Below are 23,080 nucleotides of genomic sequence, written 5' to 3' on the forward strand. Positions count from 1 at the left end.
AAATGGGACTATATTTGTTAATTAAAAACCTTTTGCACAGAGAAGGAAACTATCAACAGAATGAAAAGGCAGACTATTGAATGGGAGAAAATATTTGCAAATGATATGACCAATAAGGGGTTAATATACAGCATACATAAATAGCTCATACAACTCAATATCAAAAAAACAAACAACCTGATTTTAAAATGGGCAGAATTGGGAGACTGGGGTTCACATATATACAGTATTGATATCATGTATAAAATAGGTAACTTAACGACAATACACTGTATAGCACAGGGAACTCAATGCATTGTGGTGACCTAAAAAGGAAGGAAATCCAAAAAGAGAGGGGATATATGTATATGTATAACTGATTCATTTTGCTGTACAGTAGAAATGAACACAATATTATAAAGCAACTATACTCCAATAAAAATTAATTTAAAAAAAAGATGGGCAGAAGACCTGAATAGATATTTTCCCAAATAAGATATTTAGATGGCCAGCAGGCACATGACAAGATGCTCAGCATAATTAATCATCACAGAATTGCAAATCAAAACCATAATGAGATATCAACTCATACCTGTCAGAATGGCTATTATAAAAAAGACAACAAATAACAAGTGTTGGCAAGGATATGGAGAAAAGGGCACCCTTGTGCAGTACTGGTGGGATGTAAATTGGTGTGGCCACTATGGAGGTTCTTAAAAAGTTAAAAGTAGAACTACCATATGATCCAGCAATTCCACTTCTGGGTAGTTTTCCAAAGAAAACAAAATCACTAATTTGAAAAGATACACGCGCCGCTACGTTCACTGTAGCATTATTCACAATAGTGAAGATACGTAAGCAATTAAGTGTCCATTGATAGATGAATGGATAAAGAAGAGATGGTGTGTGTATATACTGTATATGGAATACTACTCAGCCATAAAAATGAATGGAATCTTGCCATTTGTGACAACATGGATAGACCTAGAGGGTATTATGCTAAGTGAAATAAGTCAGACAGAGAAAGACAAATACTCTATGATTCACTTACATGTGGAATCTAAAAAACAAGACAAATGAACATACATATCAAAACAGAAACAGAGGCGTGGGGCGGAGGTGGTGGCCAAAGGGTCCTCTGAATCCTCGCTGGATTCCGGAGGGAGAGGGGCACGCGGAGACGGGCACAGCTGTTCCAAAGACAGCGCAGCTGTACCTGCGAGCGGGGTGATTCGATTCCCTTAGCCCAGTCAGAGGCATTCCTCACAGACCTCTTGGATAAAGTGTGTGAGCGAATGAATGACTATAAGCTTGAAGAAGATCCCGTGACTAAGGAGAAGACTTTCAAGAGATTTGCTCCAAGGAAAGGAGACAAAATATACAAAGAATTTTTAAAATTCTATTTTTATTCTGATGCTTACAGACATTTGAAATTCGCGTGTGAAACTATAATGGAAGAGTACGAAGATGAAATATTCTCACTTATGGCCCAGGAGGCACACTACCTCGCTGACAAGCTGTGCAGCGAGAAATCAGGTCTGTGTGAAACTTCTACTAATCACATTGAACTCTAGGAATGATGGTGCTGCTAGCTAGAGGAGAGACAAGTCACAGCCCCCAAGGTCAATGTCTGCATTTCTGTCTTCATGTTTCTTCATGAGAAGAAACTTTACGTCTCTTGTTCATAGTGCATTGTCTCATGTTTGATATTTTATTGAAAATCTCATTTGGCATCATGACGAGCCCCAATTCTTTCTATAGGTGAAGCTGAGGAGTGCATGAAACGAATTACCTTTGTAGATTTTGATACAAACAGGCTTGGCAGGAAAGCATTTAACTCAGTAATAGGAAAAAAGTGAAGACATTTCATAAATGAAATAAGGATTTAATAACGTGTACTGTATATTTCATGCACATATACAAGTATAGTGTCCTGTTTGATAAAAACTTGATTTGATTTCATAAATACTTGATTAGTCATGAAATTAAGAAAACATATTGCTGCAAATTCCAGGTTAATTTTTCTGGGTTGTATGGCTATCACTGAAAGAAGCGAACTCACTTTATATCAGGAATAAAATTTAAATTTCTAGAAACCTTAAGTTTAAAAACTTTTTAATTTCTAAAATTTAATTAAATGCATAAAAAGCAGTGAGCACTTTTACAGGGAACAATAACTCTATTGGCCTTTCTGATGCATACATCCTGAATTCAAATGATTTAGAAAGTTGATTTATTATTCATGTATTTATTGTCATGTAGTCTTAAAGGATGATACCAATGGCCATGTTTTGTTTTGCTGCAAACTCTCCTGTCGTGCCTTTGTTTCTTAAAGACTTTCACCTAACATTTAGCGTGTAGATTTTACTACTAACCAACCTATTATTCTTTCTATGGATGTTTTTGTAGGTGTGGAGATGGAAGGAGAGGTGGGAACTTATGGAAAATAGCCTTTTGACCACGTTAATAACAGAGTGTAGTAATAAACTAACTCTTGGAGATTTCATTGTCTCTGTTAAGTTTACATTCATTGGAATATAACTTTAATCATTTAAAAGGTCAGGACCTATTTTACACTTGTTTTAAAGAAGAAGTTCTCATTGTTGTCTCTGAGAATTTACTAGGTAGGATGCTACGTAGGATCCACTTTGTCATGCGGATTTCTATTTGCTAAGAATAAGCCAAGACCAATGAATCCACTTCACTGAGGAGTGGAGAGTAGAATAGAGCAAAGTCCCCAAAACAAAAACTATTTGCCATATGTTACCTGATGGCCCAGAAAGCACATTACTTAAGCCACTCAACTGACTCATCAGGAGGAAATAATTCTCACATTTATAAAAATTTGCCAAAATGAAGAGAAAGAGGTTTCCATTCTTCTCCTTTACCCACCTCAACTCTTATTAAAAGTTACATTTTTTTTTTTTTTTTCGCGGTACACAGGGCTCTCACTGCTGTGGCCTCTCCCGTTGCGGAGCACAGGCTCCGGACGTGCAGGTTCAGCAGCCACGGCTTACAGGCCCAGCCGCTCTGCAGCATGTGGGACCTTCCCGAACCGGGGCACGAACCCGTGTCCCCTGCATCGGCAGGCGGACTCTCAACCACTGCGCCACCAGGGAAGCCCTAAAAGTTACATTTTTAAAGTTAATTCCTTTTATTTGGGAAAACTGAGAAGGTTTGTGATTTTTTGATATGTCTGTAGCTGGCTAAGTAGTATAGATCCTACATATTGTAACCCAATGAGGCTGCACTGCATGCAACTGATAAAAAATGGAAATAGGATTAAAGAATAATTAGCATCATTTTTCAGTAGGGTAGTAAAATTGTGACTTAAAACATAGTCCCTATAACTTTAGTAAACTTAACTATTTAAGTTTAATTTAGCATTTCAAAAAATGAGTCATAAACATTTTCCTAACTTAGGCTTCCTTGGTAAATGCACTAAACTGTTTCTTCACGGGAACATGTAGAGACACTGGCACGAAGTTCCCTCAAAAACTGTAACATTTGTGATTGAAGAAGTGTTGGCTGTGGTCCTTCCATACCCTCAATGGTAAACCTGACACATTTTCACATCTAGACAGTACTAATGCTAATCGTAGAATTTAAGAGATTTTGGGCTTTTGTTTCCCACCTAAAGGACCCTGGGGAGGTATGCCTTCCCTCCACTGATGGTTGTTTCTCATGGATATTGAGGCTTCTGTTTTGACTGGAGAGAACCAAATATCTTGCCTCTGATGGGGAATATCTTAAGGTTTTGATAAATAGGGCTTTTCAGTTTTTTCTTACTTCTCAGTAAAAATAATCTTGTCTCTTGCAAGATTTTCAATATCTCATGACTTAGATAATTTTTTTATTTCCAGATCAAACTTGTTAAACACATGTAAATGTTTGTAGTTACTGATTAACACTACATTTGAGTGAGCCACTGCATTTCTTATGGCTGCGATGACTCTTAAGTTTCCCTCTGGGTGTGGTAAGGCTGCGCTGCTTTTGCTAATGAACAATAATGAGAGAGTAACTAACTGCTGGCTTTGCCATGCCTCCAAACACATTCCTGCATTTTAATGACTTTTACTGACCAAAACCAAAGCAAAAGCAAAAAGCCAGAAAAAGAAAAAAAGAAGAAAAAGAAACAAAACAACACCTAGGGTGTGACAGAAAAGTTTCTTAGAGTCCATGAAAAGCACCTAATTCTGGGCCAGAAGAAAATCTCGGAGAAAAGGTGGGGAGAGGTTTATAATGCTTATTAAAATAATGTGGAGAGAAGACCTGTTTCAGGTGGATGATTTCAAATCGTACTTTTAGGAGATGGTTTCTTTGGGTCTCCATGGAAGACTTCTGTGAGCCTCTTCTCATAAAGAAAAGACCAGATTGGCTGAGATGAACAGCTTATATTTTGTTATGTGGATTACAATTTGCTAAGAAGAAGCCAAGACCAATGAATCCATTTCACTGAGGAGTGGAGAGTGGAATAGAGCAAAGTTCCAAATGGGAGAGATCAATACTTGATTTACTAAAGCAAGCCCTAAAAAAAAAAGTCAATAACTGGTTATATTTTTTTATACCTATTTCTCTGCTTGGTTGATATTTATTAATATATGTAATAGCATTATCTAAATATTTTAAAATATAAAAAAACAAACAAAAAAAACCCAAAACAGAAACAGAGCCGTAGATACAGAGAACAAACAGGTGGTTGCTAGAGGGGAGGGGATGGGGGAGATGACTGTAATAGGTGAGGGCAATTAAGAGGTACAAACATAAAATAAATGAGTCAAAGAGATAAAATGTACAGTGTGGGAATACAGTCAATAATAATATATCTTTGTATGGTAACAGATGGTAACTAATCTTATTATGGTGGTCATCTTGTAATGTATAGAAATATTGAGTCACTATGTTGTATACCAGGAACTAACATAGTGTCATAGTGTCAATTACATTTAACAAACAAACAAACAAACAAACCCATAGAAAAAGAGATTGGACTTTTGATTACCAGAGGCAGGTGGTGAGGGGAGGGGGAATTGGATGAAGGTGGTAGAAAGGTACCAACTTCCAGTTACAAGATAAATAAATACTAGGGATGTAATGTACAACATGATTAATATAACTAACACTGCTGTGTATTATACATGGAAGTTGTTAAGAGAGTAAATCCTAAGAGTTCTCATCACAAGGAAAAAATGTTTTTTTCTTTTCTTTTATATCTATACGAGATGATGGATGTTCACTAAATTTATTGTGGTAATCATTTCATGATGTGGTCAGATGATTTTTAAAAGATTTTTATTGGAGTATAGTTGATTTACAATGTTGTGTTAGTTTCAGGTGTACAGTAAAGTGAATCAGTTATACATATACATATATCCACTCTTTTTTAGATTCTTTTCCCATATAGGTCATTAGAGAGTATTAAGTAGAGTTCCCTGTGCTATATAGTAAGTCCGTATTAGTTATCTACTTTATATATAGTAGTGTGTATATGTCAATCCCAATCTCCCAATTTATTCCTCCCCCATGTTTCCCACCTTGTAACCATAAGTTTGTTTTCTGTATCTGTGACTCTATTTCTGTTTTGTAAATAAGTTCATGTGTACCATTTTTTTAGATTCCATATATAAGCGATATCATATATGATATTTTTCTTTCTCTGTCTGACTTATTTCACTCAGTATGACAATCTCTAGGTCCATCCATGTTGCTGCAAATGGCATTATTTTGCTCTTTTTATGGCTGAGTAATATTCCATTGTATATATGTACCACATCTTCTTTATCCACTCCTCTGTCGAAGGACATTTAGGTTGCTTCCATGTCTTGGCTATTGTAAATAGTGCTGCAATGAACATTGTGGTGCATGTATCTTTTCAAATTATGATTTTTCTCTGGATATATGCCCAGTGCAGAAGACCTAAATAGACATTTCTCCAAAGAAGACATACAGATGGCCAAGAGGCACATGAAAAGATGCTCAACATCACTAAATATTAGAGAAATGCAAATCAAAACTACAATGAGGTATCACCTCACACTGGTCAGAATGGCCATCATCAAAAAATCTATAAACAATAAATGCTGGAGAGGGTGTGGAGAAAAGGGAACCCTCCTACACTGTTGATGGGAATGTAAATTGGTACAATCCTATGGAGAACAGTATGGAGGGTCCTTAGAAAACTAAATATAGAACTACTATAAGTCAAATGATTATACTGTACACCTTAAACTTATATAGTGCTGGATGTCAATTATATCTCAATAAAAGTGGAAAAAATTGTATCTGCCTTAAGTTACTGTAATCCTGATTCTGGGATAAACTTTTTTTTGCTTTATCACATAGTCTACTATAGAAGTCAAAACAAAGACAGATCCTTTACCCAAGATTAGATTTTATGGACTTAGTGTATTCAGAATGCAAATGCAGTTTTATTTTAACATATTTAATATAAACACACAGATGGACAACAGCTGCTAATTAGTTTCCTGTTTCATCTGTTACACCAACTGTGAGCTGTATCATTTTAGGATGAGTGAAGATGACAGCAGGAGACTGAGAAAAAAATTCTAGGATTTGGAGATTAAAACAATAATGGCAGTTGATCATACCAAGATAACAAAAAAAAATAGTTAAGGATAAACTAATCATATACTAATTTCTTCAGAGGTCAAGGATAAATTCCTGAACTATAAATATTTTCTGGGTGTCTACTTCACGTATAGGATCAAACTATATACTACATATAGTCATCATTTAGTCCTCCTTCAGTCTCACTGGGTTTTCAGGTACTATGGAGTCATATAAAACAGAACAAAGTATGGTCACTGCCTTTAGATGTACAAACCAGTGCAGAAAACATGTGACAAAATTTAGAAAACTGAATAAAATGAGCAAATAAATTAACACTGATTGAACTTAAAATACATTAATTAAAGTGAAAATACATATAAAAAGAAATGTTATAAATGTTGAGTGGAATAGAATGATCAGAATTGGTTTGGGATAATTAGGAAAGGCTTTCTGGACATATTACTCTCTATGGGAGTCAGGTCATATGAGAAAAACATTTCGAAAATTACAGTAATACCTAGAGGTAATTCTTGGAAGAAACAGTAACATCAACTGTAATAGCAGCTCTTAAGGATTAAAAAAGGCAAATGTAGTAGGCACTAAAAAGTCTGTCATTAAGAATGGGAAGAATCTCTTGTCAATAAACACATGTTTTTTATGGTAAAAAAAAAATTTTTGGTTAACCAATAGAAAATGAGAGACCTCTGTTGATAAATGATCAGAAAATAAATCCATTATGTTGACTTAAAAATTAAAACTTTATTCCATAAGGGAAGCTGGCAGTTTATAAAGAGGATAAGAACCATTTAAATTCAGATCTAAATTCTGATAATATGAAATTTCTAGTTTTATAAATTAAGCACTAGGAAGCTAGGATATGTTTGGTTCACAAATTGGAGGATGTAAGGCACTGGGCTCTGTTAAGTCTATCTTGATAATTCCTGCTAAATGTGTCAGTTTTATAAGAATCCAATTTGCTATCTCCGTGCCTGTTCCCCTTCTGTTTTACGCTTCGCTGCGAAGAGGCAGCTTCACAAATTGGCAGCAGCAGGAGCAGGCAATTTAAATCCAAAACATCAATTTATGACAGAACCAAGCAAGCCCAGCATGATTTGAGTGGGGCAGGCTTCTGTGATGGCAATTTTCCAGAAGGGGGAATTCTTTTCTTAATTAAGGGAATTTCCCAGCCTTTCAGGCCTTGAAAGGCTAGAAAGTCCAAGTCAGCAGTTTGTTAGCTACCTTACACCAAGCTGTTTCAAAACTTATGTAGAAATATAAACAGCTCAATAGTTAAAACTCAGTTTTAGGAATGATATAAATTTAATCAATGCTGAACTTTATTTAAAAAGATTTCCTCGAGTGGATTTTGTGTATTTGAATCATAATTACTGCTTGGTATATTTAAGAAGTTAATGTGTAATGTTTGGATGTTAATATCTATTGAATGATTAAATCCCCCAAATCTACCCTGTTTTCACTCTGTTACTCTACTTCTTTTGGCCTGATAGAAATGCATGACATGTTTTATTATAGTAGTTTTTTTTTTTTCTTTTAATACCTGCTGTGACCATCTAGTACTTTTGGAGCATGAAGAGATGTACCCACTGAGAACTGAGTCCCTCACTCTGTTCCCTTTGCTACTGCACATGACAACACCTCTCAGAGATGTAGTTTTAAGCATTGAACTTGATATGTTAATTGGTTTATATTCATGAACTGGACAGATTCTTTAAAATCATCACCATCCTGCTCCTCACAATATAATGAGTCATTTTGTACTTAAATTTTCGGGTGCCAGAATGCATATATATTACTCTGGAAAAACATTTTACCTTTTGTGAAAGATGGCTTGGAAGAATTAACTGTGTGTGAAGTGAATGAGAGTGACAATAAGAATTATTTTTGGGGAAAAAAAAAAAAAGACGTTAATGTGTAAGATCATGTAAGCCAGTGGGAGCAGCTCCCCAACTTTTAAAGTTAGAAGCTTCCTAAATTCATTTGGAATTCTGTTCCCCCGTCCTGCCCCACATTCTTCAGAAATATAAAATGAATCATCCTAGGTGCAAAGCTTTATATCATGCATTTTTTTCTGAGGTACCTCAGTTACCAATATAATTTTGTTGTCAGTGCCATATTTTCTGGTCTGCTCCTATGGCTAAGGTTTTTGTACTCACTTTGAAGGGACCCTGTAAGATTTTTCTGGACAGTTGCACAGTTGGAAGTTTCTAGGTTCCATGGAAAAGGAGGATGGTATAGGAAAAGATAGCAGAGTTGTCTAATCTAGAAGAGGTACTCCTACTAAGTGCTATAGACATAGGGTTACCAAGACATACCTTGTCCTGGATTTCATGGAGCTTACATGTTGGGAAAGAAAACAACACTGGCTCAATATGAACAAATCCTTTTCCCACCCTGTTTAGGCCACATCAGGACACTGAGGGAAAAGAGAAAAAATGTAAAAACAGAGAAGCACATATGTGCTAAATGACAAATATCTTAACCAAGTCTGGCCACAATTGTCATGGCATATATAATACTCTGTACTTATGTACGTATGCAAACATCCTCATTTGTCTTAGACTTCCTCCACAGTGGGGAAACAGTAATTCATGCTGCCTAGGAGAACAAAAGGAAGCTAACAGGTTATTGAACCAGACATGGGGAAAAGAAAACTAGGATATCTACTGTTCCATATTCAAAGTAGAAATAGGATGTAGCTTAGAAGTATTATAGTTTACCCCTGTAAACACAAACTAATTTGTACCAGTTTGAAATCACTAGGTTTGACTAGTTTCATATTCAGACCATATTCAGTGCCCCCCTCTTTCCTTTCCTGTTACTTCCTGGCATTTATTGAGTAGCTACTATGTGCTGGCAACATTCTAAATGCTAAGGATAAAGCCATGAACAACTTGTTTCACATGCCTACCAGCAAGCAGTTGAGGATAGCAGTTGTTTTATTTATCATTTTACCCCTGGTATCAATATAGCTTTGCATACGGCAGACACTCAACAAATGGTCGTAAAGCTAATAAAATAAAAAATTTAAAAACACTCTCAAATAATTGTGGGTGTATGCCAAGATTTAGTTATAAAGGTCTTCATCAATTACTCACAATTGAGAAAGATTAGGAACAATCTAATGTCTGACAACAAGTGATTGTATAAATCAGTCAAATTATACTTTTTACTAGAGAATAATATGTAGGCATTAAAATGACATAGCGGAGTACTATGTAATGATATGGACAGATGTTTATGGTATACTGAGTATAAAAATGGAGGGAAGGAAAATGGAAGGCAAAAATAAGTATAATTTCTTTGTTTTTTATTACACATTCACATACACATAAACTGTATACATGCATAGAATTAAAGAATAGAAGAAGAGTAATGTTGGGTAACAGGATTATGTGTTAATTTCCTTTGCTTTAAAAAAAATCTATATTTTCTAAATTTTCTTCAATGAATGTTTATTTGTTCTAAGATTAAAAAGTCACATTAGGGACTTCCCTCACAGTCCAGTGGTTAAGACTCCACGCTTCCACTCTAGTGGGTGCGGGTTTGATTCCTGGTCAGGGAACTAAGATCCCGCATGCCATGAGGCTAGGTCAAAAAAAAAAAAAAAAAAAAGTTACATTAAAAATGTATAGCTGGGTGGGGGGCGTTCCCAAGATGGCACAGTAGAAGGATCCAGGACTCACCTCCTCTCATAGGCACAAAAATTTTAGAATTATTTACAGAACAACTATCAATGAAAAAGACCAGAATCTACCAGAAAAGATACTATAACTAAAGACATAAAGAAGGAAGCACAACAAGATGGGTAGGAGGGGTGAAGTCATAGTATAGTCAAGACCCAAACCCCCAGGTGGGGGACATACAAATGGGAGAATAATTAAAATTGCAGAGGTGCTCCCTAAGAAGTAAGGGGTCTGAGCCCCACATCAAGCTCCCTAGCCTGGGGGTCCTGTACCAGGAAGACGAGCCCCCAAAACATTTGGCTCTGTTGGTCAGCGGGGCTTGCTTTCAGGAGTCCCAGAGGATTGTGGGAAATAGAGACTAAACTCTTAAAGGGCACACAAAATCTCACATGCTCTGGGACCCAGGGAAGAAGCAGTAATTTGAAAGGAGCCTGGGTCAGACCTACCTGCTGATCTTGGAGAGTCTCCTGGAGAGGCAGGAGACAACTGGAGATCACCCTGGGGAAACAGACATTGGCGACAGCTATTTTTGAGAGCTTGTTCTGCTACGTGGACACTGGTGCTGGCAAATGCCATTTTGGAATCCTCCCTCTAGCTTATTAGTCTCAATACCCAGCCCCACCTCTGCCCATCAAGCTTGTAGGCACTGGTACTGCGATGCCTTGGGTCAAGCAACTAACTGAGCCAGGACACAGCTCTACTCACCAGCATACAGGCTGCCTTAAGATCCCCTGAGCCCCACAGCCACCCCTGGACACTGCCCTGCCCAACTGAGGGCACAGGACCTGTCCCCACACACCACTGCATAGGCACTAGACCTGAGACCCCCAAGACTCTGCAGTCAGAGATACTGGGACACAGTTCCACCTAGTAGTGGGCAGGCACCAGCCTCAGAATCCCCTGGGTCCTGATCCCACCTACCAGTGTGCCTGTTTTAGCCTTGGGAGCAGTCTCACGCAATAGCAGGAACCTTGGACGAGAATGCTAGGCCTGGGACAACTGCAGCTCCACAGCCCACTGTGGCAGGACCCAGACCACACACCAGCAGGCCACTACCTGCCCTGGGACTGGCTGGGCCCCTACACTGCCCAACAGCAAGCCAACACAAGCTTTGGGACACCCTGGACTCCACAGCCAGCTGTGTCAGGAATGCCCCAATGACCAGTGGTCTGACACCAGCTCTGGGACCACTGGGCCCTGCAGCCAAACCCTGCCAATGGGCCAGCACTAGCTCCAAGACTTGGCTCCACCCACTGGTAGGTGGGTACCAGCCCCAGGATGTCCTGGACTCCGACTTCACCCACCAGTGAGCCAGCAATAGCCCTGGACACCCTGGGATTCTGCAGCTAGCTGTCTTGTGACCCAGCCCCACCAACCAGTAGCTGGCAGCTCTGTACAAGGCAGCGCCTGGTAACCAACAAAACTGGGGGCCAGTCACACCTACCAGATTGCCCAGAGTAGTCAGCCTGCTGAAACAGAAGGACCTACATAGCCCACATAGGGGACACCCCTATAGCACATAGCTCTGGTGACCAGAGGAGGGTGCACTGCTGGGATACATAGGAAGTCTTCCACAAAAGGCTACTTCTTCAAGATCAGAAAACGTAACCAACCTACCAGATACATAGAAATAAAAAACAGCAAGTTAGGCAAAACGAGGTGATAGAGAAACATGTTCCAAATGAAGGAACAAGATAAAACTCCAGAAGGAGAACTCAGTGACATGGAGATAGGCAATGCACCCCAGAAAGCGTTCAAGGTAATGATCGTAAAGACAATCAAAGAACTAGGGAGAAGAATGGATGAACAGAGTGAGAAGTTAGAAATTTTTGACAATGACTTAGAAAATATAAAGAAGAACCAGAGATGAAGAACATGATAACTGAAATGAAAAATACACTAGAAGGAATCAACAGTAGGCTAGGTGATACAGAGGAACAGATCAGTGAGCTGGAAGACAGACTAGTGGAAGTCACTAAAGCTGAAGAAAAAAGAATTTAAAAAATGAGGACAATTTAAGAGACCTCTGGGATAACATCAAATGTATTAACATTTTCATTATAGGGGTCCCAGAGGAGAAGAGGAGAGAGAAAGTGGCAAAGAACATATTTGAAGACGTTAACAGCTGAAAATTTCCCTAACCTGGGAAAGGACACAGACAGCCAGGCCCAGGAAGCATGGAGAGTCCCAAACAGGATCAACCCAAAGAGGACCACACCAAGACACACTAGTAATTAAAATAGCAAAATTAAAGATAAAGAGAGAATATTAAAAGCAGCAAGGGAAAAGCAATGAATAACATACACAGGAACTCCCCTAAGGCTATCAGCTGACTTTTCAGCAGAAACTCTGCAGGCCAGAGGGAGTGGCACAATATATTTAAAGTGATGAAAGGGGAAAACCTACAACAAAGAATACTCTACCTGGCAGGACTCTCATTCAAATTTGATGAAGAGATCAAAAGTTTCACAGACAAGGAAAACATAAAGAGTTCAGCACCACCAAAGCAGCTTCACAATGAATGTTAAAGGGAATTCTCTAAGTGAAAAAGAAAAGGCCACAATTAGAAACATGAAAATTATGAAAGGAAAAAGATCATCATAAAGGCAAATATACAGTAAAAGTCAACCACATACAAAGCAAGTAAGGAGGTTAAAAGACGAAAGTAGCAAAATCATTTATATCCATGATAAGCAGTTAAGGGATTCACAAAACAAACAGACATAAAATATGATGTTAAAAATAGTAATTTTGAGGGAAGGTGAGTAAAAATGCAGGGTTGTTAAAATGTTTTTGAACTTAAGAGATCAGTAACTTAAAATAATCACGTATACATATATATATGTAAATTGCTATATATATAAACCTCATGGTAACCACAAACCAAAAATCTATAATAGATACACACACAGAAAAAGGAAAGGAATCCAAACATAACAATAAAGATAGCCATCACACCACAAGGGAAGAGAACAAAAGAAGAATGGAACAAAAAAGAACTACAAAAACAACCCCCAAGCAAATAACAAAATGGCAATAAATACATACCTATCCATAATGACTTTAAGTGTAAATGGACCAAATGCTCCAATCAAAAGACACGGAATGGCTTAATGAATACAAAAACAAGACTTATATATATGCTGCCTACAAGAGACTTGTTTCAGATCTAAAGACACACACAGACTGAACATGAGGGGATGAAAAAAAGGTACTCCATGCAAATGGAAATCAAAAGAAAAGCTGGGGTAGCAATACTTATACCAGACAAAACAGATGTTGAAATGAAGATTGTACAAGAGAAAAAGAAGGATGTTACATAATGATCAAGGGATCAATACAGGAAGATATAGCAATTGTAAATATATATGCACCCAACATAGGAGCACCAAAATACATACAGCAAATATTAACAAACATAAAGGAAGAAACTTACAGTAACACAGTAACAGTAGGGGACATTAACAAACCACTCACATTAATGGAAATATCATCCAGATAGAAAATCAATAAGAAAACATTGGACTTAAATGATATATTAGATCAAATGGAGTTAATGGATATATATAGAACATTTCATCCAAAAGTAGGAGAATACAAATTCTTTTCAAGTGCACATGGGACATTCTCCAGGACAGATGACATGCTAGGCCACAAAACAAGCCTCGGTAAACTTAAGAAAATTGAAATAATATCAAACATCTTTTCTGACCATAATGCTATGAGACTAGAAATCAAATACAAGAAAAAATAAAACTGCAAAAGACACAAACACATGGAGGCTAAGCAATATGCTATTAAACAACCAATGGATTACTGAAAAAATGAAAGAAATAAAAATACCCGGAGACAAATGAAAACAAAAACACAATGATCCAAAATCTATGGAACTCAGTAAAAGCAATTCTAAGAGGGAAGTTTATAGCAATACAAGCTTACCCCAGGAAACAAGAAAAATCTAAGATAAACAACCTAATCTTACACCTGAAAGAAGTAGAAAAAGAACAAACAAAAACCTAAGTTAGTTGAAGGAAAGAAATCATAAACATCAGAGCAGAAATAAAAGATATAGAGACTGAAAAAACAATAGGAAAGATCAATGAAACTAAGAGCTGGTTCTTTGAAAAGATAAGCAAATTGGGTAAAACTTTAGCCAACTCATCAGGAAAAAAGAGAGAGGACCCAAATCAATAAAATCAGAAATGAAAAGGCAAAGTTATGACCGATACCACAGAAATACAAAGGATCATAAGAGATTATAAAAACTACCATGTACCAATAAAATGGACAACCTGCAAGAAATGGACAAATTCCTAGAAATGTACAATCTCCCAAGACTGAACCAGGAAGAATTAGAAAACATGAACAGACCAATTGCCAGTAATGAAACTGAATTAGTAACCAAATAACTTCCAACAAACGAAAGTCCAGGACCGGATGGCTTCACAGGTGAATTCTACCAAACATTTAGAGAAAAATTAACATCTATCCTCCTCAAACTATTCCAAAAAATTGCAGAGGAAGGATGCCTCTAAACTCATTCTATGAGGTCAGCATCACCCCGATACCAATACAGACAAAGATATCACACACACAAAAAAATTACAGACCAATATCACTGATGAATGTAGATGCAAAAATCCTGGACAAAATATTAGCAAACCAAATCCAACAATACATTAAAAGGATCACACACCATGATCAAGTGAGATTTATCCCAGGATGCAAGGCTGGCTTGATATCTGCAAATCAATCAGTGTGATACACCACATTAGCAAATTGAAGAATAAAAACTATATGATCATCTCAACAGATGCAGAAAAAGCTTTTGACAAAATTCAACATTTATGTATGATAAAAACTCTCAATAAAGTGGGTATAGAGGGTACATACCCCAACATAATAAGGCCATATATGATAAGCCCACAGCTAACATTATATTCAATGGTGAAAAGCTGAAAGCATTTCTTCTAAGATCAGGGACAAGACAAAGATGCGCACTCTCACCACTTTTCTTCACCATAGTATTGGAAGTTGTAGACACAGCAATCAGACAAGAAAAATAATAAAAGGAATCCGAATTGGAAGGGAAGAAGTAAAACTGTCACTGTTGCAGATGACATAATACTATACATTAGAACACCCTAAAGACGCCACCGGAAAACTACTAGAGCTCATCACTGAATTCAGTAAAGGTGCAGGATACAAAATTAATATACAGAAATCTGTTGCATTTCTATACACTACCAACAAAAGATCAGAAAAAGAAATTAAGGAAACAACCCCATTTATAATCACAATAAAAGGAATAAAATACCCAGGAATAAACCCACATAAGGAGGTAAAACATCTGTACTTAGAAAACTATAAGACACTGATGAAAGAAATTGAAGACCACACAAACAGATGGAAAGATACACCGTGTTCATGGGTTGGAAGAATTAAAACAACCACACAACACAAGGCAATCTACAGACTCAATGTAATCCTTAAAAAATACCAATGGCATTTTTCACAGAACTCGAACAAAAATTTTTAAAATTTGTATGGAAACACAAAAGACCTTGAATAGCCAAAGCAATCTTGAGAAAGAAAAACAGAGCTGGGGGAATCAGACTCCCTGACTTCAGCCTATACTACAAAGCTACAGTAATCAAAACAGTATGGTACTGGCACAAAAACAGAAATATAGATTAATGGAATATAATAGAAAGCCCAGAAATAAACCCATGCCTCTGTGGTAGTCAATTAATCTATGACAAAGAAGGCAAGAATGTACAGTGGAGAAAAGACAGTCTCTTCAATAAGTGGTGCTGGGAAACCTGGACAGCCATATGTAAAAGAATTAAAGTAGAACACTTTCTCATACTATATACAAAAATAAACTAAAAATGGATTAAAGACCTAAATGTCAGACCAGAAACCATAAAACTTCTAGAAGAAAACCCAGAACACTCTTTGACATAAATTGTAGCAATAATTTTTTGGAGCTGTCTCCTAAGGCAAAGGAAACAAAAGCAAAAATAAATAAATGGGACCTAATTAAACTCAAAAGTTTTTGCACAGCAAAGGAAACCATTGGCAAAATGAAAAAAGAACCTACGGAATGAGAAAAAATATTTGCAAATGATATGACCAATAAGGGATCAATATCCAAAATATATAAACAGCTCATACAACTCAATATTAAAAAAAACCCAAACACCCTGATTAAAAGATGGGCATAAGAACTTAATAGACATTTTTCCAGTGAAGATATATGATGGCCAAGAGGCAGAAGAAAAGATGCTCAACATCGCTAATCATCAGAGAAATGCAAATTGAAACCATAATGAGATATCATTTTGCACTTGTCACAATGGCTATCATCAAAAAGACCACAGGTAACAAATGTTGGCATGGATGTGGAGAAAAGGGAACCCTTGTACACTGTTGGTGGGAATGTAAATTGGTGCAGCCACTGTGGAAAACAGTACAGAGATGCCTCAAAAAAAATAAAAATAGAGCTACCATATGACCCAGCATTCCACTCCTGGGTATATATCCAAAGAAAATGAAAACATTAATTTGAAAAGATACATGCACTCCAATGTTCATAACAGCGTTCTTTACAATGGCCAAGTTTGGAAGCAACCTAAATGTCCATCAACAGGTGAATGGATAAAGAAGATGTAGTGTATATAGACTATGGAATACTACTCAGCCATAAAGAAGAATGGAAGTTTGCCATTTGCAACAATATGGCTGGACCTGGAGGGTATTATGCTTAATAATATAAGTCAGACAGAGAGAGACAAATACTGAATGTTATTGCTTATATGTGGAATCTAAAAAATACAACAAACTAGTGAATATAACAAAACAGAAACAGACTCACAGATACAGAGAACAAACTAGTGTTTACCAGTGTGGAGAGGGAAAGGAGGAGGGACAAAATAGGGGTAGAGGATTAAGAGGTACAAACTACTATGTACAAAATAGACAAGCTACAAGTATGTATTGTATAGCACAGGGAATATAGCCAACATTTTATAATAACTATCTATGGAATATAATCTATAAAAATTTTGAATCACTATGTTGTACACCTAAAACTTGTATAATATTGTAAATCAACTATGCTTCAATAAAAAAAATAGTAAATAAACAAGAAAATAAATAAAAAAGAAGAAAAAAGAAAACGTATACCTAGAATATCTAGAACAATGGCCTAAGAAGTTCATAATAGAACTGGACCAGGAAGAGAAGGTGATCATGTTACACCCATTTTAAAATGTTTCACCGTCCTACTACTAATTATTGGGTTGGCCAAAAGGTTCGATCGTTTTTTTCTGTATGATGGCTCTAGCAGCACTTAGTTGCCTTTACCTTCATTCTAAACAATTTTGTTTGATTATATGTGACAGCTGTCATATCAGTGTGCATTTAAAAAAAGACTTATCAAAATTTGTGAATTTTTGTGTAGTCATTTTTTTTTTTTTTTTTTGCGGTACGCGGGCCTCTCACCGCTGTGGCCTCTCCCGCTGCGGAGCACAGGCTCCGGACGCGCAGGCTCAGCGGCCATGGCTCACGGGCCCAGCCGCTCCGCGGCTCGTGGGATCCTCCCAGACCGGGGCACGAACCCGCGTCCCCTGCATCGGCAGGCGGACTCCCAACCACTGCGCCACCAGGGAAGCCCTGTAGCCATTTTAATATTGAAGATGGAGGAGAAAAAGCAACATTTTCGGCATATTATGCTTTATTATTTCACGAAAGGTAAAAACGCAACTGAAACGCAAAAAAAGATTTGTGCAGTACTGTGACTGATCCAACATGTCAAAAGTGGTTTGCGAAGGTTCGTGCTGGAGATTTCTCGCTGGACGATGCTTCACGGTTGGGTAGATCAGTTGAAGTTGATAGTGATCAAATCGAGAATGGAGACATGAATTGAGAACAATTAACATCATACCACATGGGAGATAGCTGACATACTCAAAATATCCAAATCAAGCGTTGAAAATCATTTGTACCAGCTTAGTTATGTTAATCGCTTTGATGTTTGGGTTCCATATAAATTAAGTGAAGAAAACCTTCTTGACCGTACTTCTGCATGCGATTCTCTACTTAAACGTAATGAAAACGGTCTGTTTTTAAAACAAATTGTGACAGACGATGAAAAGTGGATACTGTACGACAATGTGGAATGGAAGAGATCGTGGGGCAAGCGAAATGAACCACCACCAACCACACCAGAAGCCGGTCTTCACCCAAAGAAGGTGATGCTTTATATATGGTGGGACTGGAAGGGAGTCCTCTATTATGAGCTCCTTCTGGAAAACCAAATGATTAATTCCAACAAGTACTGCTCCCAGTTAGACCAACTGGAAGCAGCACTCAACGAAAAGCGTCTGGAATTAGTCAACAGAAAATGCATAATCTTCCATCAGTATAACTCAAGATTGCATGCTTCTTTGATGACCAGGATAAAACTGTTAGAGCTTGGCTGGGAAGTTCTGATTCATCCGCCGTATTCACCAGGCATTGCACCTTTGGATTTCCATTTATTCAAAAATTCTCTTAATGGAAAAAATTTCAATTCCCTGGAAGACTGTAAAAGGCACCTGGAACAGTTCTTTGCTCAAAAGGATAAGTTTTGGGAAGATGGAATTACAAAGTTGCCTGAAAAATGGCAAAGGTAGTCGAACAAAAGGGTGAATATGTTGCTTGATAAAATTCTTGGTGAAAATGAAAAATGTGTCTTTTATTTTTACTTAAAAACTGAAGGCACTTTTTTGCCAACCCAATACAACTCCTTAAACAGCACTGAAAGACAGTATACAGTCAGTAGTAAGCTGACTGCTTCAGGAGAGTCTTTTTTCGCACAGGTAGTTCCTAACTCACAGATTATGTTCCCAGAGTCTATATGAGAAATTGGCTGTTTGGAACCTGGAACACATTCCTTTAAAAATAATATTACAGATGGTGGGCAAGACTCCAGGGTAGTTAAAAACAAAAAAACAAATCTTCATTTAGCTCATAATGTTACTAATATGTTGCTGAATTATGCTTTAGTATTAACCTGAATTTTGGAAACAAGGTGGAAGACTGAAGAAAGAATGTTGAAATGGAAAGCATTTGTTTAAGTTATCTTCCTATCTACCTTTCTAGAGTCCTTTCCTGCTGTCAAAGGTACTTCTTGCCATGCCTACAGTATCTTGCTATGCTAAGGTTCTGATGTGGTCCTGTTCAGGATTTGCCCTATGAGTCAAAGAACTCTAAGTTCTAAGTGATTAGTTCCTGTTTATTTAGGACAGCAGATTTACCCAGATGTTGCATGTCTGATTTGAACTATTAAATATTAACATGTGAACAACTCACTCTCAGGTAGAATACTTTTAAACACAAATGCACCTCTAAATATTAGATTATCAAGAAGTACAGCAAAGTGAACAGAACAAACACATTTAGCCAATGTGGAGGATATTTGGGCTTAATAAAACACCTCTCCTAAACAGACTGGGTCTTGAGAGTCAGGGAATAAGGAGATTAACTGTTCTTTTAAAGTTTCTTGCTGTTCATGGCTTTCCCCCTTTCACTTCTCAAAAAGCTTCCCTTCTCTTAAAAGTACTGACAGAGGAGCTTAGATGGTGAGTAGGGGAAAGGTTAGAATAGGGTAGCCACTTGTGAATCTCAGTCATTTATAAATTGAATTAATGTAGATCTGAATACCAAATTACCATTATTTACATTGCATGCACGCTCTCTTCTCCTCTTTCCCATTCTCCTCTCTCCACTCCTTCCCACCCCCTGGAAGATACTATGAACTTGTTATAACAAATTACCCAGAGGTAATAAATGCTGCAAAAGTGGCTCTAGTAGTTGTGGGAGGAAAGATAAAATAAGAAATTATAAAAGGAAGGGGATTTTCTCTTTATGGAAGGGAGAGGTGTCTATTTTACAGTGAATAAGAAGCTTTATTTAGGGGTCCAGAAAGTAAACTTGAGCTACTGTAATAAATCCTCTTGCCTTTTTCTCCCACTTCTATATCACCTAAAGATCTAGAATTTTGCAACTCAAGTCCTTATAATTCATTCATACCTACAGTCAATATTTAATTCAAAATTTAAACTAAATTTTCCTCTCTGGCTTTTGAAATATTGATAGTTACTATTTACTTAGGGGTTTTATCTATTAAAATGGATATAGAATATTTAGTTTATTAACCTTAATATTAATAAATTGTGGGTGCTAAGCCCAGTTAAGAGGGCAGCATGGTACAGCAAAAGGAGAAAGACCCTGGAGTTTGACAGGCCTAGGTTGGACTCCTCATTCTGCCTTTTACTAGTTGTATGACTCTGAACAGCTTATTTAATTTTTTTTAGCTTCAGTATTATTATCTACAAAATGGGGATAAAAGACACTTATCTGGATCGGTTGTTTCATGAGGCCTAAATAAGATAAGTAAGTGAAAGAATGTAGTATAGTACTATATATATAGTAGGTAGTAAGTAAAGATTAGTATCTCTTTCCAGGAAAAGACTGGCATGTTTGGAGTGAGGAGGCTGGAGAAAATGGATGTGGATTGGGTGGGGAGGAAAGACGGGAGTGAAATAGAATTGAAAACTTTTTTGTAGTTCTTACTAATAACTATCTTACTCATTTCTGTAGTACCAAAGACTAAGACAACATCTGATATAGCATAACTTCATAAAAGTTTGTTGGATTATTAGAGTATACTTACCCACATATAATAAAACCCCAATTCTGCCACAAGTATATAATTGGCACCTTGGAAAGATCATATTTGTAGCAGAATAGAGGGTGAGTTAGAGGAAAACAAGGCTTGAGGCAGGGAGACCAGTTAAGAGGATAGCCTCATGTGCCTAGACAAAAAGTAAACGGAGCCCCAAACTAAGCCAGGATGGTAGAAATGAAGAGATAGGAATGTACAGAAGTACTGATGAGGGAAACTGTATGGGATTTAAATATAGGGCTGAGTGAGAGACAGAAGCTTTCCATTCAGGTTTCTTATGGCTCGGGTGACTGGGTGGCTGGTGGGCACAGTCACTGAGCTAGAAGAACTCAAAGAAATGGAGTAAGATGGAAGTGGGAGGCACAGTGAGAAAGGAAAGGAAGGAAAATGAATTTATTTATTTTTATTATTATTATTTTTTTCGGTACGCAGGCCTTTCACTGTTGTGGCCTCTCCCGTTGCGGAGCACAGGCTCCGGACGCGCAGGCTCAGCAGCCATGGCTCACGTGCCCAGCCGCTCCGCGGCATGTGGGATCTTCTTGGACCGGGGCACGAACCCGTGTCCCCTGTATCGGCAGGCAGACTCTCAACCACTGTGCCACCAGGGAAGCCCAATGAATTTAATTTTACATGTTGAATTTGCTCTGCCTATTGAACTTAAAGAAAATATACCTAGTAAGCAGGTGGATCTAGGCATGGAGCTCAAGACAGAGATAAGATCTGGGAGTCAATAGCATACAGAATTAGAAGGAAAAAAGGTCAAGGGTGAGCCATGGTGACACTTCCATTTGGGAATGAGCATAGGAAGAGAAGCTGCCAAAACAAGAAAGAATAAACTACAAATGGAGAATGAAGAAGTTGAAATGGTGTATTGCTGGAGAGGAATGTAAAATTGTGGTAGAGAGACCTAATAGCTGGGTTATGCAGGCATTTTATTTGTGTTTACAGACACATACCATTTTGATGAGGCTCTGCAATCCAGATGAAGATGAATCAACACTGACGCCCTTCTGTTCTATGTAATAGCCTTCAAAATGTCTTTCGATTTAATCTCTTTTTTAAAAATTCTACTTCCAAATTTGAGCATAAGCTCTGGAACTTTCTAAAACATCTTCATTACTAGGCTGTAGTTCATAGTGCATTTACAGTACATGTAATTTTAAGGACAAGATCTATATCTATTTCAGTTTTGAATCTTCAAGAGCCTTTGGTTAAAAGTTCATAGTAGAATCATGATTAAGTTTACCACACCCTTGTGACTTCCTGTGATCCATGAACCAGTGGCTTGGTATTCTTGGGAACTTGTTAGAAATGCAAAATCTTGGCCCACTCCAGATTTGCTGAATCACAATCAGCATTTTTAATAAGATCTCCAGGTGATTCAAATAGGTACACAATTAATACTTCCTGACTAACTGAACAATGAATAAACAAACTGTATTGTTGTTCTTATTTCTAGTAGGTCTCCAACTTTAGCTCATGTGATACAACTTGGGCAAATTATCTTTCCAAAATATGGTTTACTATGTTAATTCTGCTTTTTAAAAAAGCTGCAAATTTAACCAAATTGGGTAGTGCTGCCTGGATTACAAAACCTTTCAAAATCTGGCTTCAAATTTCTACCAAATTTACACATATTATCCTTTTACCTGAACCTCCTACTCTAAACAGTCTGGCCTGACCTGAGTAAACTATTCTTTCTACTTCTCTATTTTTGTTCATTCCGTTTCCTACTTGGTTAACATACTCTCTTTTTCTAAATACACAAATCCTATTTATCCTTCCTGTTCTAGCTAAAATGAAATATCTTCATAATGATACTATCTTGTCTTCATAATGAGAATTGTGGATTGTTACTTTCAAGAAACTTAGATTCCATTTCCACCTCTGCCACTAACTTGTATATTGCTGGGCAAGTTCAATGAACATCTCTGGGTTTAAAAGCTAGTCTTTTTCATACACAAGGCCAATAGGCACATGAATAGATGCTCAACACTGCTAATCATTGATAAATGCAAATCAAACCCACAATGAGATATCACTTCACACTTGCCACAATGGCTTTTATCAAAAGGACCACAAGTAACAAATGTTG

At 37.3% G+C, this 23,080-nt stretch overlaps 2 protein-coding genes across 10 annotated transcripts in view; one reads left to right on the plus strand and one right to left on the minus strand.

The window, feature by feature from the left end:
• Positions 1–23,080, minus strand: part of GPHN (gephyrin) — a 626,216-nt gene that overhangs the window by 41,326 nt on the left and 561,810 nt on the right. The gene's annotated exons all lie outside the window — the stretch shown is intronic.
• Positions 218–2,919, plus strand: LOC132419513 (protein canopy homolog 1). Its single transcript, XM_060003408.1, has one exon. It carries the CDS (start codon positions 1,275–1,277, stop codon positions 1,551–1,553), a length of 279 nt encoding a protein of 92 aa, XP_059859391.1. The 5' UTR covers positions 218–1,274; the 3' UTR covers positions 1,554–2,919.

The sequence above is a fragment of the Delphinus delphis genome, chromosome 2 (genome assembly GCF_949987515.2).
Source record: "Delphinus delphis chromosome 2, mDelDel1.2, whole genome shotgun sequence".
NCBI classification, from domain to species: domain Eukaryota; kingdom Metazoa; phylum Chordata; class Mammalia; order Artiodactyla; family Delphinidae; genus Delphinus; species Delphinus delphis.